The sequence below is a fragment of the Dendrobates tinctorius genome, unplaced genomic scaffold (genome assembly GCF_039654945.1).
Source record: "Dendrobates tinctorius isolate UK_male_01 unplaced genomic scaffold, ASM3965494v1 ptg000044l, whole genome shotgun sequence".
Lineage (NCBI taxonomy): Eukaryota > Metazoa > Chordata > Amphibia > Anura > Dendrobatidae > Dendrobates > Dendrobates tinctorius.
In genome coordinates this window covers 16,721,030-16,744,115 of record NW_027361712.1, presented here as the reverse complement: position 1 = coordinate 16,744,115, position 23,086 = coordinate 16,721,030, and the positions used below count along the sequence as shown (strand labels likewise).

At 49.1% G+C, this 23,086-nt stretch overlaps 1 protein-coding gene across 5 annotated transcripts in view; it reads left to right on the top strand.

Moving 5' to 3' along the window:
* The window catches only part of DCAF11 (DDB1 and CUL4 associated factor 11), a 96,586-nt gene extending 74,667 nt beyond the window's left edge, over positions 1–21,919 (top strand). For all 5 annotated transcript variants that reach the window (XM_073575378.1, XM_073575377.1, XM_073575375.1 and 2 more), the window contains 7 exons: positions 8,818–8,886; positions 12,057–12,114; positions 18,546–18,731; positions 19,055–19,208; positions 19,292–19,444; positions 19,998–20,104; positions 21,495–21,919. In XM_073575378.1, the coding sequence (XP_073431479.1) occupies positions 8,818–8,886; positions 12,057–12,114; positions 18,546–18,731; positions 19,055–19,208; positions 19,292–19,444; positions 19,998–20,104; positions 21,495–21,611 (844 nt within the window). In that variant the 3' untranslated portion in view covers positions 21,612–21,919. The remainder of the gene's footprint in view (positions 1–8,817; positions 8,887–12,056; positions 12,115–18,545; positions 18,732–19,054; positions 19,209–19,291; positions 19,445–19,997; positions 20,105–21,494) is intronic.
* The last annotated feature ends 1,167 nt before the right edge of the window (positions 21,920–23,086 follow it).

Here is a 23,086-nt window from a genome sequence, read left to right as displayed (position 1 = left end):
ATCAGACATTTCCGGATGGAGTCTCTCCGTTCAGTCATATCAGCAATTGGGCAGGGAGAGTACTTGGCCTCTATCGATATTCAGGACGCCTATCTACATATCCCCGTTTTCCCTCCGCATCAAAGGTTCTACGCTTCGCCATCAATGGTCTACATTTTCAGTTTGCAGCCCTGCCCTTCGGGCTAGCCACTGCCCCCAGAGTGTTCATAAAGGTCCTGGCAGTCCCCATCGCCATCCTGCACTCCCGAGGCATAGTCGTATTCCCCTACTTAGACGACCTCTTGGTCAAGGGCTCTTCAAGGCGGGCATGCGAGGAAAGTGTCAGCATCACGCTAGATACTTTTGCCCGCCTAGGGTGGTTGGTCAATGTAAAGAAGTCATCCCTTGTTCTAGCTCAGAGAATTTCCTTTTTAGGGATGACCATCGACACTTGCCAAGGGTTGTTAATTCTCCCTCGAGACAAGGCCCTAGCCCTCCGGCAGGGAGTGTGGGTACTGCGCCAACCAGTCCCTCACACCATCCGTTTCTGCATGAGGATTCTAGGAAAAATGGTGGCAGCGGTGGAAGCGATACCGTTCGCCCAGTTCCATCTTCACCCCCTGCAGCACGCCCTCTTGTCATCCTGGGTCAAGAACCCGTTCACGCTCGATCATCGGTGCCAGTTGTCCTCTCAGGCCAGTCACTAGAGTGGTGGGCAATCAGTTCCTCCCTTCTTCAGGGGTACCCTTTCCCCCAGATCAGTGGCTGGTGGTCACAACCGACGCCAGCCTCCTCGGCTGGGGAGCGGTTTTTCGCCACCACACGACCCAGGGACGGTGGTCACCGCAGGAGGCACGTCTTCCGATCAACTTGTTGGAGATACGGGCGATCCGGCTGACTCTGCAACATTTTCATCACCTAGCAGGCCGCCCCGTCCGGATTCTGTCGGGCAACGCCATGGCAGTGGCTTACATAAATCACCTAAGGGGCACCCGCAGCAGGGCAACCATGCGCGAGGTAGGGCACTTGCTTCGCTGTGCCGAGAGGAACCGCTCGGTGATATCGGCGGTCCACATCCCGGGCGTGGAGAACTGGACGGCAGACTTCCTCAGCCGGCAGGGGCTTGCGTCCGGGGAATGGTCACTACACCCAGAGGTCTTTCAGCAGATTTGCCAATGGTGGGGAACACCGAATGTGGATCTGATGGCCTCCAGAGAGAACGCCAAGGTGCCTGTATTTGTCGCTCGGTCCCGGGACCCGCAGGCAATCACTGTGGATGCGCTGGTTTTGCCATGGAATCAGTTTCGCCTCCCATACCTATTTCCCCCGCTGCCACTACTTCCGAGGGTCATCAAGAAGATCAAGGCAGACGGGGTGCCAGTGATTCTGCTGGCCCCAGACAGGCCTCGCCGGGCGTGGTACGCAGATCTAGTGCAGCTGCTTGTCGACGTGCCATGGCGACTGCCAGAACGCCCAGATTTACTTTCTCAGGGGCCGATCTGCCACCCGAACTCAGGGGCCCTGTGTTTGATGGCTTGGCCGTTGAATCTTGGATTCTGACGCAGGCGGGGTTTGGGCGCAAAGTGGTTGCTACGATGGTTAGCAGCCGGAAGCCTGCCTCAGCATGAATTTACCATCACACCTAGAAGGTTTTCTTTGCAACGGTTGTTCTCCACGGAGATTTTCCATCCCTAATATCTTGGCTTTTCTCCAGTCGGGCCTAGACTCCGGCTTGGTCCGCAGTTCTCTCAGGAGACAGATATGGGCTTTATCCGTCCTTTTTCAGTGCAGAATTGCTACCAACTTGCAGGAGACTTTCATCCAGGGGGTCTCCCACTTGGTACTTCCCTATAAGGCACCTATGGACGCCTGGGACCTGGTCCTAAGTGTTCTGCAGGAAGCTCCATTTGAGCCGCTACAGGATGTTTCTTTGCCATACCGTTCCTGGAAGGTGGTGTTCCTGGTAGCTATAACATCAATCAGGCGGGTCTCTGAGCTGGCAGCGTTATCTTGCCGAGCCCCGTTTCAGACCTTTCACAAAGACAAGGTGGTTCTTAGACCAGCTCCTCCTTTTTTGCCAAAAGTCGTTTCCTCGTTTCATATTAATAAGGATATTGTCTTGCCCTCTTTTTGTCCAGCAGCGGTACACCGTGTGGAAAAGGCCCTGCATATGTTAGACCTGGTGAGAGTACTCTGGAGGTACGTGTCACGGACGGCACCCTTTCGTCAGTCAGGCGCCCTGTTCGTGCTCCCTGAAGGTCGCAGGAAGGGACTCGCCTCAAAATCGACCATAGCCAGATGGATTTGTTTGGCCATTCAGGAGTCCTACCGTATCAGAGGCGCACCGATTCCAGCATGGATCAGATCACACTCTACTCGGGCAGTGGGCGCCTAATGGGCGCTTCGGCACCAGGCTTCGACGGAACAGGTTTGCAAGGCAGCAACCTGGTCCAGCCTGCACACGTTTACTAAACATTACAATATCCAAACTCAGGCTTCAGCGGATGCGAGCCTGGGTAGAAGGATTCTCCAAGCAGCGGTGGCGCACCTTTAGACAGGAGGTGCATGTAGCTTGGATCAGTGAGTCAACTTCCCACCCAGGGACTGCTTTAGGACGTCCCACAATACCTGTGTCCCCCAATGAGGCAAAGGAGAATCATGGATTTTTGTGATAACTCAACGTAAAATCCTTTTCTCCGAGACGCTCATTGGGGAACACAGCACCCACCCTAATAGCCAAGTTGGCTTCTGTTTAATTAATATGCTTTCTGTATGAGATTAGGGTGGTTATTTTCTAGACATGTTGTTACCTGCATCAAGGTTGATGTCTGATTTTCCCGTCTCCCATGACGGTACACATGAGAGAGGGGATCCGCCCAGTCAGGACAGGAACCCTACTGAAGATAAAAGGGCGGTACCTCTCCCTCGCTTCAGTTGGGTTTCCTGTCCTGACAGGGACCCGTGCTGAAGACAGCAGGTCACACTTACCTGCCCCTCTCCCGTGCCGGCGTAGAAGATCAGGCTGGGCTCCTGAGCGCTGGGCGTCGGGATGGAGGAAGCGCCGTCCGCGGGTCCTCCGGGGCTCAGCGTCCGAGCGGGCGCAGGAACAGCACGGCGGGGGTCCTGGGGCTCTGCCGTGGCTGCCGCGCCGCCCTCTCCCCCTCTGCCGGTGATCCCTACTCTGGAGCAGCTCAGGAGCGCTGAGGGAGCGGCCGCTTCCGGGTCGCGCTCCTCTGACGTCACGCGCAGGGCACGCTGGGGAAGGGGCGTGCCCGCGTGACGTCGGAGGCGGCGCCAACAATCCAAGATGGCGGCGCCCATGGTGAAGAACGCCGATCGGTGGAGAGAGATCCTGGCGGTATGGCAGGGGGGGAGGGGCTGTGGGGGTAACCGGAGGAGGCGGAGAGTGCAGTGGATCCCCCTTACATAAGGGGGATGACCACAGAAGACGCACTCATGCCCAAGGCTTCAGAATGGAAGTGGGGAAAGACGAGCAGCGTCAGCAGCAGCGACAGCAGCAGCGTCAGCAGCAAGACCTCTCGCCAGATGCCAGGCCGAGCCGCCAACATACCAGAAGCAGTCGCTCAAGTGGTGGGAGCGGCAGTCATAAGCGCAATCGGCATGACTCTGGGACGTCCAGGAGAAACGTCACGAGTGCATCTGAGGAGCCTCCGAGATCGGTACCCCTGATTGACAGCGGTGGTGAGTGATCTACGAGAATGTCACCCTTATGGTAATGGGGTTCCATTTTTTCTGTTTGATCACTAGGGGGCGAGGAAGGCCAGCAGCAAAACCAAAAATAGAGAATGCGCCCTATGTAAAAACCCGCTGGCAGATCAGTGGCAGAAAGATCTCTGCGCTGACTGTATTAACAAGACTATACAGGAGGAGACCCCTGATTTGGTGACTAGTCTGAAGGAGTTAATACATCAGGAGGTGAAAGGTTCCCTAAAGGCGGCCCTTAAAAAGAAAAGAAACCGTAGAAGGAGCTCCGATTCAGAGGCCTCGCCAAAGCAGAAGGGGCGGGATAGATCTTTGTCGCCCTCCACCTCCTCTTCCTCCACGCAGTCCTCAGAATCCTCCTCGGACAGCGATATAGGCGGCCGTCCATGTTTTCCAACGGAGGACATAGAAAAACTGGTCAAGGCCATTAGAGCTACAATGGGCCTTAAAGAAGAAAAAACTCCCAAATCATTTGAGGATGTAATGTTTGGAGGACTGGAGGAAAAGCGAAAGCGTACCTTCCCTGTAAATGATAAAATAAAAGCGCTAATTGACAGGGAATGGAAAAAGACAGAGCGGTCAGGGGGCTTACCTTCCACATCAAAGAGGAGGTACCCCTTTGACCAGAAGGACTCAGAAACCTGGGAAAAAGTCCCAAAAATTGATGGGGCTGTAGCCAGATCCTCAAAAAAGGTATCCCTACCATTAGAAGATTCTGGCGTGTTGAAAGACCCGCTTGATAAGAAGGCAGATGGGTTTCTGAAGCACATCTGGGAAGCTTCAGCAGGGGGATTGAAGCCAGCAATAGCCGGTACCTGTACCGCTCGTGCCCTCATGGTCTGGCTGCAACAAATAGAGGACCAGATCAAGGATAGAGTTCCTAGAGACGAAATTCTAGCTAATCTGACACTGGTGCACGGAGCAGCGGCTTTCCTGGCCGATTCCTCTGCAGACTCCGCAAGATTGACAGCTAGAGCAGCAAGCCTGTCAAATGCGGCAAGACGAGCCCTGTGGTTTAAAGGGTGTCCCGGAGATTTACCCTCTAAGCACAAGTTATGTTCCATTCCATGCGATGGCCAATTCCTCTTCGGAAAAAAACTAGAAGAGATTTTGGAGCATGCGGGGGATAGGAAGAAAAGCCCTTTCAGAGGAGGAGATTTAACAGGGGTCGTCCCCCGGGAGATAGAAAAAGCTGGGACTTTAAAGAAAAAAGAGGATCGGGCTATATATTTAAATGGCCCTCCACTTCCTCCAAAAAATCTCCCCAATGACATTGGGCCGGAGGTAGGGGGAAGGCTTTCTCTCTTCCTTTCCGCCTGGGCAAATATCTCCCCCAGTACATGGGTCCTAAATATAATCAAGGACGGCTTAAAAATAAAATTCATCCGACCGCCCAGGCATACCTTCATAATAACACCCAGAAGGAAAGCCCAAGAGCAACAGCTGGCCCTGGAGACGGAAGTCTTGGGACTAGTGAAAAAACAAGTCCTACAGGAAGTCCCAGAGCAAGAAGAAGGAAGGGGGTTCTACTCCCCCCTCTTCTTAATACAAAAACCAGACGGCTCTTGGAGAACCATTGTCAACCTGAGGAGACTCAATCAGTGGATAGACAATTGCTCTTTCAAAATGGAGTCAATCAACACGGCCACAAAGATCCTGTTCCAGCATTGCCTCATGGCAGTGATAGACTTAAAAGATGCCTACTATCACATCCCAATCCATCGGGAGTATCAGAGATATTTGAGAGTAGCGCTCTATATCCAGGGGCACGTGAGACACTACCAGTACGCAGCCCTTCCGTTTGGCCTGTCTACAGCCCCCAGGGTATTCACAAAAGTGATGGCCGAAGTAATGTCCTTTCTGCGATCCAGGGACATAGTGCTCGTCCCATACTTAGACGACTTTCTGGTAATAGGGAGGTCGGAATCCCACTGCACACTTCAAGTGAAGGAAGTAATAGCAACTCTAGTAGGACTAGGATGGATAGTAAACATCCCCAAGTCAAGGATAACCCCAGTAAAAGAGCAATCCTTCCTAGGGTTGATATTGGACTCCGAGCAACAACGCTGCCTCCTACCAGAGAGGAAAGTGACCAAGATAAGAGGCCTAGCTCGCACAGCAATACAAAGGCCAAATATGACACTGAGGAACGCAATGTCCCTTTTAGACTCACTGACATCATGTATACCCGCAGTAACATGGGCGCAGTACCACTTAAGGCAACTACAGTGGGAAGTCCTGTCTGCGCAGAAACAATTAAAAGGGCATTTAGAAGGCAAACTGTCTCTCAGTGGCTGTAAGAGATTCCCTGCTCTGGTGGACTGTAGAAAAGAATCTAACAGCTGGTGTCCCGTGGCAAAAACCAGTCGAGGACATCATTACGACAGACGCGAGTGCCACAGGGTGGGGAGCACACCTGAGATCCCATACAATACAGGGGACCTGGTCCTCACTAGAAAGCGATCAGAATTCAAATGTAAAAGAACTATGGGCAGTGGAAAAAGCCGTGAAACATTTCCTTCCCTTACTTCAGGGCCGCCACACCCGGGTCATGACGGACAATCAGGCAGTAGTAGCCTACATCAATCATCGGGGGGAACGAGATCTCGGGGCCTCATGCAAATATCAGATCTACTCTTCCAGCTAGCAGAACAACATCTGTTATCCATCACAGCATTGCACATAAAGGGGGCAGAAAATATACAAGCAGACTTCCTGAGTCGCAGGCATCTAAGACAAGGGGAATGGTCCCTAAACTCCCGAGTCTTCCAACAAATAGTTCAGGCCTGGGGCAGACCAGAAATAGACCTGTTCGCTACCGCACACAACCGGAAGGTCAGGAAGTTCTGCTCGCTAAATCCAAGGGAAAACCCCTTCGCAGTAGATGCCCTACAAATACCCTGGAAGTTCATCCTGGCCTATGCATTCCCCCCCGATAACAATGATCCCTGTAGTAGTCAGGAAAATCAGGGAGGATCGGGCAAGAGTAATTCTTATAGCTCCCTTTTGGCCGAGAAGGCCTTGGTTCTCCCTTCTGAGGCTCATGTCAGTGACAGATCCATGGATACTACCAGAGATTCCAGACCTGCTTTCCCAGGGACCAGTGGTCCACTCTCAGGTGAAGGGCTTCCATCTAGCAGCCTGGAATTTGAGAGGGCGCTACTGAGTCGCCAGGGTTTCTCTCCAGGGTTAGTCTCCACCCTGTTGAACAGTAGGAAACCAATAACATCCCAAATCTACGGTAGAACGTGGAAAAAGTTCCTAGACTTCCTGGGGGAACCTTTAGGGGATGTAGCTCCAGTGGGACCTATCCTAGAGTTCTTACAGTCGGGGCTGCAACTAGGGTTAGCCACTAACACTCAAAGTCCAAGTCTCAGCTTTGGGGGCCCTATATAACTGCAATTTAGCAGCCAATAGGTGGGTGTCCCGGTTCATTAAGTCCTGTGGCAGGTCAAGGCCGGTCATTATCCCAAAGATACCACCCTGGGACCTGAACCTAGTTTTGGTGGCTTTAACCAAAGATCCCTTCGAACCACTACTAGAGCTGTCACCAAAGCTACTTACACTTAAAACAATCTTACTGGTAGCCTTAACGTCAGCCCGAAGAGTCAGCGACCTACAAGCTCTGTCTATATGTCCTCCTTATACACAGATCTTGGATGACCGAGTGGTTCTAAGACCAGACCCGGCCTATCTCCCCAATGTAGTCCAAAAGATTCATAGGACTCAGGAGATCTCCTTGCCGTCGTTCTGTAACAATCCCAGAAACCCGGGGGAGCAAAAGTTCCATACATTAGATGTAAGAAGAGCCATAATACAATATATGTCAATAACTAGTCAGTGGAGGAAAGATCAGTCCCTTTTTGTAGCCTTTCAGGGTAGTAGAAAGGGGCACGGGGTAGCTAAAAGTACCATTGCCAGATGGATCAGGGAGGCCATTATGTTATCCTACTCCGCAAGTGGCGCTCCGGTTCCAGAAGGCATCAAGGCTCACTCCACCAGAGCCGTGGCTACCTCCTGGGCAGAGAAGGCTGAGGTATCGATTGAGCAAATTTGTAAAGCCGCTACTTGGTCCTCACCTTCCACCTTTTTTAAACACTACCGACTTGATCTGTCTTCCTCTACTGACCTAACCTTTGGTAGAAGGGTGCTGCAAGCGGTGGTCCCTCCCTAAGATGTCTTATTCTACAAAAGTCTCTCATGTGTGCCGTCATGGGAGACTGGAAAACACCAAGGTTACTTACCGGTAGCCTGTTTTTCCGGAGCCCATGACGGCACCTGTATATCCCCCCCCCCTTTTCTCTCCTTTGGTGTGCACTATAGTTTGGGTGTTTCTTTAGTTAGATATAATGTGGTGATAGTTTTACCATGTGTACTAACCCGGGGGGCCTCTCATGCTCTGTAAACCAACTGAAGCGAGGGAGAGGTACCGCCCTTTTATCTTCAGTAGGGTTCCTGTCCTGACTGGGCGGATCCCCTCTCTCATGTGTGCCGTCATGGGCTCCGGAAAAACCGGCTACCGGTAAGTAACCTTGGTGTTTTTGTTTGATCTCCTACTGCTTTTGCACCAAAATGGTTTCCGCCCGCAATCGGGGCGAGGGTGTATTCGGTGGAGGAGGAGCTAACCTCTTTTTTTCACTTAGTGTCAGCCTCCAGGCAGCAGTAGCATACACCCACAGTACCTGTGTCCCCCAATGAGCGTCTAGGAGAAAAGGATTTTACGGTGAGTTATCACAAAAATCAATGTTTTAGGCGCGGTTAACCAAGATTTTGTGCTCTCCTAAAAAAGACAGAGACTGCCAGAACACAGGCCAGACTAAGTACAAAGTGATTCCTTCTATCCCATTATAATGAATGGCTGCATCAGGGATCTTGTACAAATCCGTTTTTTTAAAGCTGTAGATGGGGGCTCCAACATAACCACAAACATGATGCCCGAACAAAATGTGAACATACCATATGTTCGTGACTTGTGCCACACAAATGTTTACCATGTTTTTTCAAGCAATATTGTAACAGTTCAGGCATTTACATTTATTATGGCTTCTATGTTGCACTATATGAATAATTGGTAGCCTTTCAAGTTCTTGTCTGATCTTTCTTTTTAACAAACAGTCCATCACAGAGACGTTTTGCTGTATTTTCCCTCACTGTATCCCGTGACGGTCGGGAAGTGCTTGGTGGGTGAGTATACAGATGGAGTATGATAAGAAATATATCTGCATAGATATTTTTTAAATATGATTATTTCCAAGGTTTTGAGTATAAGTAACAAAAAGAGCAACAAGGAAAATAACAGGTACAGTGTAGCAACATTTATAATCATGGTGCCAATATGCAACGTCAATTACAATGTCGCAGAGGAAAGAGCAGCAATAGATATGTAAGGGACATAGTATTTTATAGTTTATATGAATAAGTCTATACAAAATACACAAGTAAACATGAGCGGTAATAGCCAGACCTGTGCAATGCCTAACAAGGATCTAAGGGGTAAGGTCTCTCCTTGTGAAGAGTGACATTCCAGGTTTGGCATGCCAATATGAGGAGACTTAAACGCTTTGCATGCTCCTCTTGGAAATTAAATATGCAAATTCAATGCAAGCCGTTTCAGACTACCTATACTGACATGTCAGACCTGGCATGTCACTGTCCACTATTAGAAACATTACCCCTTAAATCCCATTCTTAGCCCCTCACCTAGCCAAATCAGGTCTCATACTTTGTACTGATGAGGAGCCAAACCCTGAAACATCGTGTCTACAAATTTTGTTTCTGATTTGTCTTTATCCTAAGTCATATGGCAAGGCTCGTTAAAGGGTCGATAATGACTTGCAGGATAGCTACTTCCTCTAGGTGGCACTAGAGTTCTAGTCCTCTTCCTCTCTGAAGAGACAATTTACTTATACCTGACAAGGACGTACAGAAAAGTCATTTGAGTATAAGAAATGAAGAAGAAAAAAATTAGAGCCTTTATATGTAGTCCCTGTATGTGAGGGTTGTCTGTGAACCATTCCTGAGTGTCCAATCTTTTTTTCATACTTTTTTCATATGGATGAAAGTCATGTCTTCAGAGAGGAAGAGAACTTCAACTTTAGTGCCACCAATAGGAATTAGCAATCCTTAAAGTCAGTATCAACCCTTGACTTGCCACATGACTTAGGATAAAAACCAAACCAGACATTATGTGCAGACAAGTGTTTTGGTGTGTCTGCCCCTCCTTTGTGCAAAGAGGTCTGACTTGGCTGGATGAAAGAAAGGCCTCTGATGGGAGCCTAAAGGGGAACATTTTTCATAGCAAAGCATATAAATATATATATAGATTTTTTTTATTGAGAACATGTAGAGGGTTAGCTGAGACCACCAAGATTAATAGTATAATTTTGCAAGCTATAAATAAAGTTTTATGGAGCATAATTTACTGATGGCATGTCCACAAATCTTATGGCACCACAAATGTTCAAAGGATAGGTTAGATATTACAGCTCTGCTCCATTGACACATGAAGCTGAGCTGTAATGATGCTAGATGCTTACTTAAAAAAAGGCATTTTTCTGATCTTTTATAACTGCTAAAACCGTTTAAAATACCGTATATAACCATTGTATAACCATTTAAGATGATAGCATTTGCCCTTAGGCCACTGTCGGAATTAGTATATTAATTTCATACAATGCAGGTCACTCTTTCAAAATGTATAAAACAAAATACAGTACAGGTAAGTGAAGTTTTACAGGGATTGTCCATGAATACATGTTTTTATAGGGTTGGAGAAATTTAAAATACCAACTATTCCAATATTTACCCTCATAATAAATAACAGGTGTTGCTGAGACTCCCAACACACCATGTTATTGACATCTAGTATACACCACTTGGTAATAATAAATGTAAACAAAGGAGGAAAGTCTAAAATACAGGGGGTCAAAAGACTTAAATGTATTCTTTTTAATCTGTGTTGTGCGTTTTATCTTCTGATTGCACATAAAACTTTATGTACTAAACCCTGACCACCAGGTATCATTAAACAAAGAATTAGTTGTGAACGGGGGTATGCTGGGGTACCCTGTATATTCATTATGCTCAACCAAGCTGAATATAAATGGCTCCTCAATGCTGAATGTACACCGTCGGGTAAGGAGAAAGAGGGTAGTGCTAACACAGAAAATGCCATCAAATGCCCAGTGGGGTACAATATGTCTCTGTAATATATAGGTGTGATACCAGACAGTGGGTCATCCCCGTTTATAGATTAATACTAGGGAATATATCAGAAAGAAATTAGCAAAGTAGTAATTTTTAGTTGGCTAATGCCAGTCTGACCTAATCTAATCTCTTTCCTTATTGTGTATGCAAATTGCCTCTTCAGAGAGAAAGAGGACTTGAACTCTATAGCGCCACCTGTTGGTAGTAGCGATCCTACAAGTCACAATCAACCCTTTAACGAGTCTTGTAATATGACTTAGGATAAAAGCCAAATCAGAATCTCAATTTGCAGACACGGTGTTTCGGGCTGTTGGCCCTCGTCAGTGCAAAGTATGAGAACTGATTCGGCTAGGTGAGAGGCTCTGGACTGAAGTCACTGATCTATAGTAATTTATTACTGTCTTGTAACTAGTTGGAGGAAAATGGTTACAGCCATGTTTATTTGATCTCTGCAACATCCTATCAGACTAAAAGGAATGCTGTGCTCTCTGCTGTACATTGTGATGAGCCCCCAGCTCGACCCAAAATGAGACGTATTCATGTGATATGCAATCGTCTGCACGTGATTAATATGCTTTTATTCATTATGATTGTGCTTGTAACTATGACAATATAAGTGGCACGATGATATTTACCTATATATGTATGTGCGCGCATAATATGCTGACAAAATTCCGATGTTAAATTCTGGTGCATGTTATTACTTATCTCAAATATTTACATTTATGAACAATGGTATGCAAAACAGAGCCTCTACTATTTCCCTCACTTGTTCTTTTCCCATACTAGTTGTCCAGGAAGGGTGTCCCAACTCACGTTTCGCTTGATAACCCAGCTTGTTCTAGGGGGCAGGGCACTCATCACAATGAATAGCATATAAATCAGACACACACTATTGCCTATTCCATGACCACGTGTCAGCTTGGGTCAAGCCGGGGCACTGATTATGCCTTTACAGCACACATTAGAGCTGGATTAGATCTTTCTTATAGTCCTAAATGGCAATTTAGTGCTCTGTTTTGTTTCTATCACGAAAAAATAACTTGAAATTAATTTAATAGCCGTTCCAAGAATACAAACACCTAGGGATATATGTCCTGGAAAGCTAGATGAGGAATTTATATAGATCATGTACATTCTCTTCACAGAGCCAATGATGGATGTGTATATGTGTACGACTTAGAACAAAACTGTCGCATACTGAAGGTACAACATTTTTCCTAACATTTTGTGTTTTCATAAAGTGAAACCTGAATGTTTTCCCTGTCTTCTTATTTCATCCCAGTGTTCTGTTTTGTTTCTAATACATTATCCAAGTTTACAGTTTTTGGCCACCATTTTTTCTCCTTCGTCTCATTGGGGGACACAGAGACTGTGGGGTGTGTGCTTCTGCCGTCTGGAGGCTGACACTAAGTATACAAAAAAAGAGTTAGCTCCTCCTCCGCCGCATACACCCTCGCCCCCAGACCGGGCGTAACTCAGTTTTTGCTTAGTGTCTGATGGAGGCACACGCAGTCTGGAGCTCCAGACTAGGTTTTTTTTTTTTTTTTTCTCCTTTCTTTGAAGATAAGACAGGGGCGACGGATCCTATAGAGAGGGTCCGATCTCCCCAAATCATCAACGGGCGACCACGTGTGAGTAGTCCTCCACGTGTTTTCTCTCCTGCACCGAGGGACACATCTGGGACTTTTCCCCAGACAACCATTTTTCTTTTTTATTTTGTAAAGAGGGGCAACGCATCCTGATGAGAGGATTCGATTTCCCCATGAACTACAACGGGCGAGCACGTGTGAGCGATGGGCGATCCCCAACGGACTCCACGTTTTGTTCCTCTCCTGCAACGCGGGATTTCAGGTTGGCCCCTTCCACCCCTAGGTAGTGACACCAGGGGTGCAGTTGGAGGCGCAGGTGAGCCAGGGGATCGAAGCATCCACCCCCAGTAGCCTCCCCCTCCCCGCCCAGGGATGGGGTTGAGAGCACCCCAAGAGAGCCCCCCAGGCGGCCAGGCTCACCTTTGTTTGTAGGGTCACCCCCCGGAACGGGACCCTCCAGAATGCGCCGCGGGGCTGTCTGTTCCCCCGCCCGACGGGGTTACTTTTTCTCACGGGGCCCGACTCTCTCCCCGGTGGAACCCGGTGCGAGTAGTGCCACATGCGGAGTGCGGCCAGAAGTCCCGCCGGCGGCCGCGGTCCCCGCGGTATGGGGAGATCCGCAAGGCCGCGCGAGGCCTGCCCGCCCCTTCCGGTGGTAGCCGGAAGCCCCGCCCACTGACTTCCGGCAGCCCGGGGGCGCGGCGGGCGCGCAGTGACCGGGGAGCGCGCGCCCTCCTCCCCCTCCTCGCAGGTCCCCGCCGGAGTACGGCTGAAGCTCCGCCGGCGGCCGCGGTCCCCGCTGTATGGGGAGGTCCGCGAGTTCCGCCCGCCGCTTCCGGTGGGGGCCGGAAGCCCCGCCCATTGACTTCCGGCGGCCCGGGGAGCGCGGCGGGCGCGCACAGTGACCGGAGGCTCCCGCCCCCCTCCTCGCATTTCCTCGCCGGAGTGCGGTCGGAAGCCCCGCCTCCTCTCTCCAAAGTGCACCGCAGTGCCCCCGGCGAGTAACGGCACGTGAAGCAGCTCGTCCACGTCTCAGGGTTTTCGCTGCGTCCAGAGCACCCCGTGGAAGAGGTGGGACGTTACCGGTGGGTGAGTGCAACCCCGTTTCGAGTGCCGCACTGGTTGTCAAGGAAGGGGTTACCCTCCTCCTCCTACCCTACCCTGCAATATGTCTGGCAAAGGGAAAGCTCACTCTTTCCTATACGCTGTTTGCGTTTCCTGTGGGGTCAGGCTGCCTAAGGCGCAGCCGGGTAAATTTTGCGAAGCCTGTGAGTCGGAGCGAGCCCAGGAGCCCCCCATTGTTGCAGAGCCCAGGGGTCAGGACCCCCCAGAATGGGCAGTGTCTTTATCGCATTCTATGATGTCCCTTACGAAGGCAATTGAGTCCCTTCGGGGCCCGGGCAGGGTCAAGGATGGTGGTCTGCCAGCGGAAGACAGCTCGTCCACGTCTCAGGACCCTTCGTCCGTTAGGGGCCGCTCCAGCACCAGACAAGCTCATGGTAAGAGAGCTCGTTCTCCGTCGGCCGGGCCCTCTGGGGAGTCGGCGGCGATTTTTAGGGCATCTCGTTCCCTGTCGCCAAGCTCAGGAAGCGATCAGGACGAGGGCGAGGAGGAGGAGGAGGAAGCCTGGAATCCAGAAAGCCTGGGATACCAGGACTCGGTGGACAGCCTCATTGAGGCGGTCAACCAGACTTTAGAGATCGAGGATGATGTGTCCACGGCCTCAGGTCACAAGGTCTCCTTCAAGAAAACCAGGCATCCGCATAGAAGGTTTGCCACACATCCGGAGTTCGAGGAGCTAGTCCAGAAACATAGGGAACACCCGGATAAGCGCTTTGCAATGCAAAAGGCGCTGCAAGCAAAGTATCCGTTTCCTCCTGAACTCCATAAAGGGTGGGTGGAGTCGCCAGTAGTGGACCCACCGGTGTCACGTTTAGCATCAAGATCGCTATTGTCGATACCCAGCGGTTCTTCTATTAAGGACCCAACTGATCGCCTCATAGAGGGGCTTGCCCGCTCAGTGTATGAGGCAGCAGGGTCGGCTCTGGCCCCCTCCTTTGCGGCTACCTGGGTGGCTAAGGCCATGGTTTCATGGGCAGACACTCTGCATAGGGCCCTCCAAGACAGGGATCTGCCCGCGGAAATCTTGGAGGTGACAAATCAGATATCAGGAGCGAGTGATTATCTCGTCGGCGCCGCTCTGGATGCGGCCGAGTGTTCTGCTGTGGCAGCAGCAAATGCGATCGCCGTAAGGCGAGCATTATGGCTGAGATTATGGAAAGCGGATTCTATCTCTAAAAAATCCTTGACCTCATTGCCTTTTCAAGGCAATCGGTTGTTCGGTGAAAAGCTTGATAAGCTTATCTCAGAAGCCACAGGGGGGAAGAGTAGTTTTCTACCGCAACAGAAGAGTTGGCCGGCATTCAGGCAGACGCAGAGGTGTTTTCGGCCCTTTCGTAGCTCCTGGAGGTGGACTTCGGCCAGGGCATCCACCTCCGCAAATGATGGTCAGATTAGAGAAAGGCAAGTTTCTTACAGGGCCAATCCGCTGGGTAGAGGCCGAGGCCGTTTGCCCAGAGCGAGGGGGGCCAGATCACAAAAGCCTCCAGCAAAATGACTCGAGGCACTTCGTACCTACGGACGACAGAGTGGGCGGACGCCTACTAAGGTTCAGCCACGTTTGGGTCGCAGTGGCACGCGACGCTTGGGTGGCAGAACTGATATCGTCCGGGTACAAGATAGAGTTTGTCGGACTCCCGCCACGGCGTTTCTTCCGTTCCCGGCTCTCCGGAACAGAATCGCAGGCGGAAGGTCTGTTGCAGGCTATAATGACGCTACAGCGCAACGGGGTCATTGTCCCAGTGCCGAAAAGCGAAGAGACGCAAGGTTTTTACTCCAACCTGTTTTCAGTCCCCAAAAAGGACGGGACAGTAAGGCCAGTACTGGATTTAAAGATCCTGAACAAGTTTATCAGGGTCAGGCGATTCCGGATGGAATCCCTCCTTTCGGTCATTTCAGCCATGGATCCAGGGGAATTCCTGGCCTCGATCGATGTGCAGGATGCATATCTACACATCCCGATTTTTCCTCCACACCAGAGGTTCCTGCGTTTTGCGATCGGAGGGCGACATTTCCAATTTGTTGCTCTGCCCTTCGGTCTGGCCACTGCCCCCAGAGTCTTTACAAAGATAATGGCGGTGGTTATGGCCATCCTGCATGCTCGGGGCATAACGGTACTACCCTACCTGGACGACCTTTTGGTAAAGGGTCCGTCGTTTCAGGCGTGCCAGGAGAATGTCGGTATCACTCTGGATACCCTGGCCCGCCTAGGTTGGCTGATCAATCGGAACAAGTCGTCCTTGGTTCCGGCTCAGAGAATCGTATTTCTAGGCATGTTTTTCGACACCTCCCAGGGGCTGGTGATCCTCCCTCAGGACAAGACGCAAAGGATCAAACAGGGGGTACGGAACCTTCTTCAGCCGGGCTCCAGATCCATCCGGTACGGCATGAGTGTGTTGGGCAGAATGGTGGCGGCGATGGAGGCAATCCCGTTTGCCCAGTTCCATCTCCATCCGCTTCAACATGCGCTCTTGTCAGCATGGGACCGAAGGCTGCTTTCCCTCAATCATCGGTGCAGTTTGTCTCCACCGGTCCGACGGTCACTCCAGTGGTGGACTCGCGACTCGTCTCTGGTTCAGGGGAAACCCTTTCCCCCGGAACAGTGGTTGGTGGTGACGACCGATGCAAGCTGCAGGGTTGGGGAGCAGTTTTCCAGAGTCACACAGCCCAGGGGCGGTGGTCCTTTCGGGAGGTAATTCTCCCGATCAACATTCTGGAGATACGGGCAATACGATTGGCCCTGCAACATTTTCAGCGTTGGCTGACAAACCGGCCGGTGCGCGTTCAGTCGGACAATGCTACAGCGGTAGCGTATGTGAACCATCAGGGGGGCACGCGCAGCCAGGCAGCCATGCGCGAGGTCGGGCTGGTACTGCGTTGGGCCGAGAAAAACCACGTGGTAATTTCAGCGGTGCACATTCCGGGAATCGAAAACTGGGCGGCGGATTTTCTCAGCCGACAGGGGGTCGCGGCAGGGGAGTGGTCCCTGCACCCCGAGGTTTTTCAACAGATCTGCCAACGGTGGGGGACACCAGACGTGGACCTTATGGCATCCAGAGAGAACGCCAAGATTCAAAGGTTCGTCGCTCGATCCCTCGACCCGCAGGCAATCGCAGCAGACGCTCTGGTGCTTCCGTGGAGCCAGTTTCGGCTCCCGTACATGTTCCCCCCGCTACCTCTGCTTCCAAGAGTCATCAGAAAGATAAGGAGAGAGAAGGTTCCAGCAATTCTGCTGGCCCCAGACTGGCCTCAGCGGGCCTGGTATGCAGATCTGGTTCAACTAGTGGTGGACGTACCCTGTCGTCTCCCAGATCGGCCGGACTTACTGTCCCAGGGGCCGATCTGCCATCCGAACTTAGGGGCCCTGTGTTTGACGGCGTGGCCATTGAATCTTGGCTGTTAACACAGGCAGGATTCAGGCGCGATGTGGTGGCCACGATGGTGAGTGCCCGAAAGCCTTCCTCGGCGAAGGTATATAATCGGACTTGGGAAGTGTTTTTCCGTTGGTGTAGGGATCGCGGAGTGGCTCCTCTGGTTTTTTCGATCCCCAACGTACTGGCTTTTCTGCAGGCAGGGCTGGACGCGGGATTGGCTCCGAGTTCGCTCAGAACGCAAGTCTCGGCCCTGTCGGTGCTTTTCCAACGAAAGGTCGCTTCGGTCTGGCAGGTTAGGACGTTTATGCAAGGGGTCGCACATTTAGTACCCCCCTATAAGGCACCGATGGAATCATGGGACCTGAACTTAGTGCTCAGGGCCCTTCAGGAGCCTCCCTTCGAACCGTTACAAGAAGTCTCCTTACCTTACCTGTCCAGGAAGGTCGTTTTTCTGGTAGCGATAACATCTATTAGGCGGGTTTCGGAACTGGCGGCTTTATCTTGTAAACCGCCGTTCCTGACTTTTTATAAGGATAAAGTAGTTTTAAGGCCAGCTCCCCCCTTCTTGCCGAAGGTTGTCTCTGCATTCCATATCAACGAAGACATTGTCTTACCCTCGTTTTGCCCGGCACCGGTGCATAGGGTAGAAAAGGCATTGCACACCCTGGATCTGGTAAGAACCCTTAGGAGATATGTGACAAGGACAGCGCCATTCCGCCAGACAGACTCTCTATTCGTGATTCCAGAAGGGCGGCGGAAGGGACTCGCTGCGTCCAGAGCGACTTTGGCCAGATGGGTTCGTCTGACAGTCCAAGAATCATATCAAATCAGTGGCACGCCGGTTCCGGCAGGGATCAGGGCACACTCGGCTCAAGCAGTGGGTGCCTCATGGGCACTGCGACACCAGGCTTCAGCGGAACAGGTGTGCAAAGCAGCTACCTGGTCCAGTTTGCATACGTTTGTCAAACATTATAACGTACATACCCAGGCATCCTCGGATGCAAGCCTGGGAAGAAAGATTCTCCAGGCAGCAGTTGCGCACCTCTAATCAGGGGCGCAAATTAGCATGGATTGGGTGAGCTAAGATCCCGCCCAGGGACTGCTTTAGAACGTCCCACAGTCTCTGTGTCCCCCAATGAGACGAAGGAGAAACATGGATTTTTGTGAGTACTCACCGTAAAATCCTTTTCTCCGAGACGCTCATTGGGGGACACAGCACCCACCCTATTAGCCAGTTGGCATCTGTTTATTTTGAATTATACAAATCCTTATGTAAGGATCAGGGTGGTCCCTTTTTCAGACGTATAATTTCTTGCCTGAGTTTAAGGCGCGTTCTCCTACTGCTTATGCACTAAACTGAGTTACACCCGGTCTGGGGGCGAGGGTGTATGCGGCGGAGGAGGAGCTAACTCTTTTTTTGTATACTTAGTGTCAGCCTCCAGACGGCAGAAGCACACACCCCACAGTCTCTGTGTCCCCCAATGAGCGTCTCGGAGAAAAGGATTTTATGGTGAGTACTCACAAAAATCCATGTTTTCCTCCTTTCGCCTAGATTGGTGCTCATCAGGATGATGTCAATGCTGTCTCTTTTGCTGATGATAGCTGTCACATCTTGTATTCTGGCGGTGATGATGCTCTTTGTAGAGTTTGGGATCGTCGAACAATGCGTGAGGATGATGCCAAACCAGTTGGCCTCTTAGCTGGACATCAGGATGGTATCACATTCATTGACAGCAAGGTGAATACATTGAAGTTAGGATATCGTGTGTTGCTTTTGATTTTTTCTTTTTCATTTGTCTTCTCACTGTGATCCAAATTACTTCATTTTTTTATATTATCTTTTAACTTCAGTGTTATGTCTTTTGATCTCCAGTTTCTCACTCTTTGTGGCCAGATTCTAATCTCTACAGTATGTTTCTTTTCTGGTTTCATATTTTGAATGAACTTATGCCAACATTACTTGTCCTTTCATGTCTCCATCTTCAGTTCTTTTTTTTTTTTTTCAAGTTTGTCCAATGGTTTTTCCCCTCTCATAGCAAAATATTTTTTTACAAATCCCAGGGTGATGCAAGATATCTGCTTTCTAACTCAAAAGATCAGAGCATTAAGCTGTGGGATATCCGGCGATTTTCAGGTCCAGAGGGGCTTGAGGCCTCGCATAGAGCAATCTCCCAACAGAATTGGGATTACAGATGGCAACAAGTGCCCAAGAAAGGTGAATTAATCCCTTCAGTTAAACCAATAGTGTTTACTTTATTTTGCCTCTTTATTTCCTTTATTGCTTTGTATATTTTGCAGCTCTCAGGAAAAAGCGCCTTCCTGGTGACACATCTCTGATGACTTATCGTGGCCATGGTGTCCTGCACACTTTGATCAGGTGTCGCTTCTCACCTGCGAACAGCACTGGTCAGCAATATGTGTACAGTGGGTGCTCAACTGGCCGAGTTGTGAGTAAGTACATAGCTTACCTTTATTTAAAATATTAAAGGGGTTGTCAACTACTAGGACAACCCCTTCTTGAACTAAATGTTTGTCCCCAATAAAATGAAAAAACCTACACTCAACTCGCGCTGTTCCTACGGAGTCAGCACTCGCTGTGCCAGGGCTCTTGTACAGTGTTGTGATACGTGGTGCCCAATCAGCGCTGGCGTCACTGTCTCAGAGGAAGCAAGGGATCATCTGCAGACTGGAATTCCTCTTCATGTTCAATCCGCACAAAGGCGCAGACAGTGACGCCAGCTCTGAGTGTGTGCCACGTGTCACAAAACCGCACGAGAGCCTCGGGACTGTGAATGCTGACATTACTGAAATGGCGTCAGCACGAGAAATGAGCATATGTTTTATATTTTATCGGGGCCAAAACATTTAGTTCAAAAAGGGGTTTTTCCTAGTAGTGGACAACCCTTTTATGCAAAGAAGAATGTATGGTTATTCCAGGGCAATTGAAAATGTATTACCACATTAATGAGCATGTTATAGTTTCTCATCTTTTTGGTTTTCTCAGTTTACGACTTGTTAACGGGTAAGATAGTGATGAAACTGGCGAATCATAAAGCCTGTGTGCGGGACGTAAGCTGGCATCCATGTGACAACAGGCTTGTGAGCAGCTCTGTAAGTGATACTTCCATTACACTGCATGTATTTATTATCATTCTAATGCAAACAACAAAGATGCTGGCCTTCCCCACTCAATACATTTTGAGTCATTTTTTTGTAAATCATTATATAAAGGATAAAATCAGCAGTAGACATGAGCACATCATGTCTACAAATTCAATTTCATCTTTTCACTCGGATTTTCCCAGGAAATTCGATTTTCAGAAGTTAGCCTTCGCAAATTTAATGTCCCTTATTATATTCTCTGGTCTCCCTGTAAAAAATCCTTATACTCACCTCTCTGGACCCTCCTCGCTATCACCCAACCTCGTCACATATTTAGATACCCAACACTCACCTTGAAATCCTCTGGCCTCTCACACTGGGCAAAGACTTCCGGCTCTGATTAGGCTCTTGGGAATTGAGTGCAAGTACAAAGGAATTCACGACATGAAACCGTTACCTTGCTCGCAAATGCCAATGACCCATCCCAAACCTCATCGCTGTCGGAAGTCCCAGCTCAGTGTGAGAAGACCAGCAATTTCAGTGCTCGTATGTTTGATGTATGTTTAAATAATAAAAGGGATTTTCCCAGGATGAAAAAGTTTCATGACTCAGAAAAATATTTTGAGAGAGTGTATAAAAGTAGATATATGAAAGAAGGTTCTCTGGGTTACGAAACTTGGCCTCTTGGTGAAAAAGTAAAAGCATTTACAATATCCTTGCCTCTTAAATTCCTTGGTATTCCCACATCAGTGTTCACTGATCCACACTGAAGATAGTTAAGTTAGGCCTCTTTCACACTTCAGTTTTTTGTGTCAGTTACAATCCGCCAAAAAGTACCGTTTTGAGAGAGCGAGAGAGAGATTGATTGATTTGTCTGGAGGATCCGCCGGCCAAAAAAACGTTGCAAGCTCCGTTTGGTAATCTTTGAGGATGTTAACGTACAGCAACATTATGGCGGATCCTCACAAAAACGGATGCAACGGACGACAATCCGTCAAAATCCGCCAATAATGGCAGTCAATGGGGAAAAAACGGATCCGCAAAAAAAAATTGCGGATCCGTTTTTTTCAAAACCTGGCGGATTTTGACTGATTATAAAAAACGGAAGTGTGAAAGAGGCCTTACATGCTTGCTGACTGCAGTGTTTTCTTCATATTATGTCACTATAGTCAAAATTTCACTGCAGCAGTGACCTGTCAGTTTGGAACATGGAAGTTATGTCTAAACATCTACGCAGAGTAATGTAAAGCTGCAGTGCCATAACACTACAGAATTCAGATTACGGGGTCTTTTGTTTTTATATTGGGTCCAATTGTGAAAAACTTTATGCAACTTACTGACGGCTCTTCATTATTTGTCAGAATAGCTAAAATTGACAATACCTTTATTGTACTTGCAGTGGGATGGTACAGTTCGAGTCTGGGATCACCACCAGTCTGAATTTTATGAAGAGGATTTACGCACCCCACCACTTGAGTCTGAAGGAAGCCCCGCTAGCAGTTCCTCCTCTTGGTAGCCAACTGCAATGACCACTAATAAACTTGGCTTGCTATCAAATTGAAGATAAATGGGACATCAATGAATTTATGCTTAGTATGTGTAGTTTGGTGAATGTAATGAGATGAAGAATAGATTTCTTCTTCAGAATTGAAATAATAAGGACTATTGCAACCTGCTGACTGAAATAATGACAGGTGTCAGATCTGGTGGTGGGATTCTGGGACCACAATGACATCTGTTATTGACATATAGTAGAAGAAAAATGTATTATGGTATGTGTCGCTTGCTGGCTTTAATTTCTATAATAAACCTGTCCCAAATTAATTGTGTATTGATTTTTTTTTAGTAGAAACAAGTCTCTAATATTTTGAAAATGGTTATGCCAGAAATCTGGCATAAACTCCTTCATAAGGCACAATATTTTTGTGCATCTCGGCAGCTGCACAAAAATATTGTGACTTTTGGCATTTACATGCCAGTCCCGACTAGCTAATCATGTATGGGTGTAGTATTGGTGACAATGGGCGTTGTCACGCCTGCCCCTCGAATTTATCTTAAGTCACCTTTAAGGTAGCGGTTGCACCATACACAGTGACGAGGCAGTAACCCACATAATTCAAACACGAGTCTCTTTAATGTGTTATCTTCACACATAAAAGTCCAATCCACACAAGTGCATATAACTTCAGTGCATATAATTAGTATCCATTTCACCATTTGCAGAATACACTGTATATTATACGGCATCCTTCATTTTACAGACACTAAACACGCCAGTCTTCTTCTGACTAATTCCCGTGGGTGTCTATGTGCAGTATCCAAGACTCTATTCAGACAGCATTACATGTTGCAGGCACTACACATGCTAGTCCTCCTCTGACTAGTTCCCGTGGGTGTCTTGCACCGCTGCATTATAGTCTCTTTATTCACACAGCCGTACACAGTCCAGGATCGCAGCCGGGCACCATATCCACTTGTTTTGCAATCGTTACGCCAGTCTTCATTCGGGCACAGGACTGTCCACATCCGAGACCAGTAGACAACTTGCATCTCTGTGTACGCTACGGGTTGCCAGGCTTCACTCTGGCCCTGACACACCTGAGACTCACTAAGCCCTACTCAGAACTCACTAACCCTTTCCTGCAGGGCTTTTATCACAGAAACCTGTGACTTTCAGCCACTTGGAAAACCTGGGTCCAGAATGGAACAGATTGCAACACTATCATACTGCAATCTGTTTCATGCACAACATCCAGAGGAGGTTTTCCGTACCTCTGTCTTGGACACTAACATGTCCAAGACTAACAATAACTTTTATTATCAGACTGCATTGCAGTCACAGCTACGCCCGTGACTGCCATGCACACCTGTGGCCTTCAAACACCTCCGTGCATATCCTGGGGAGACTACACAACGACCCCTGCCTGTGACATCATTCACTGCTTCACTTTCTCGTTCGCCTTATTGGGGGACACCGAGACCTTGGGTGTA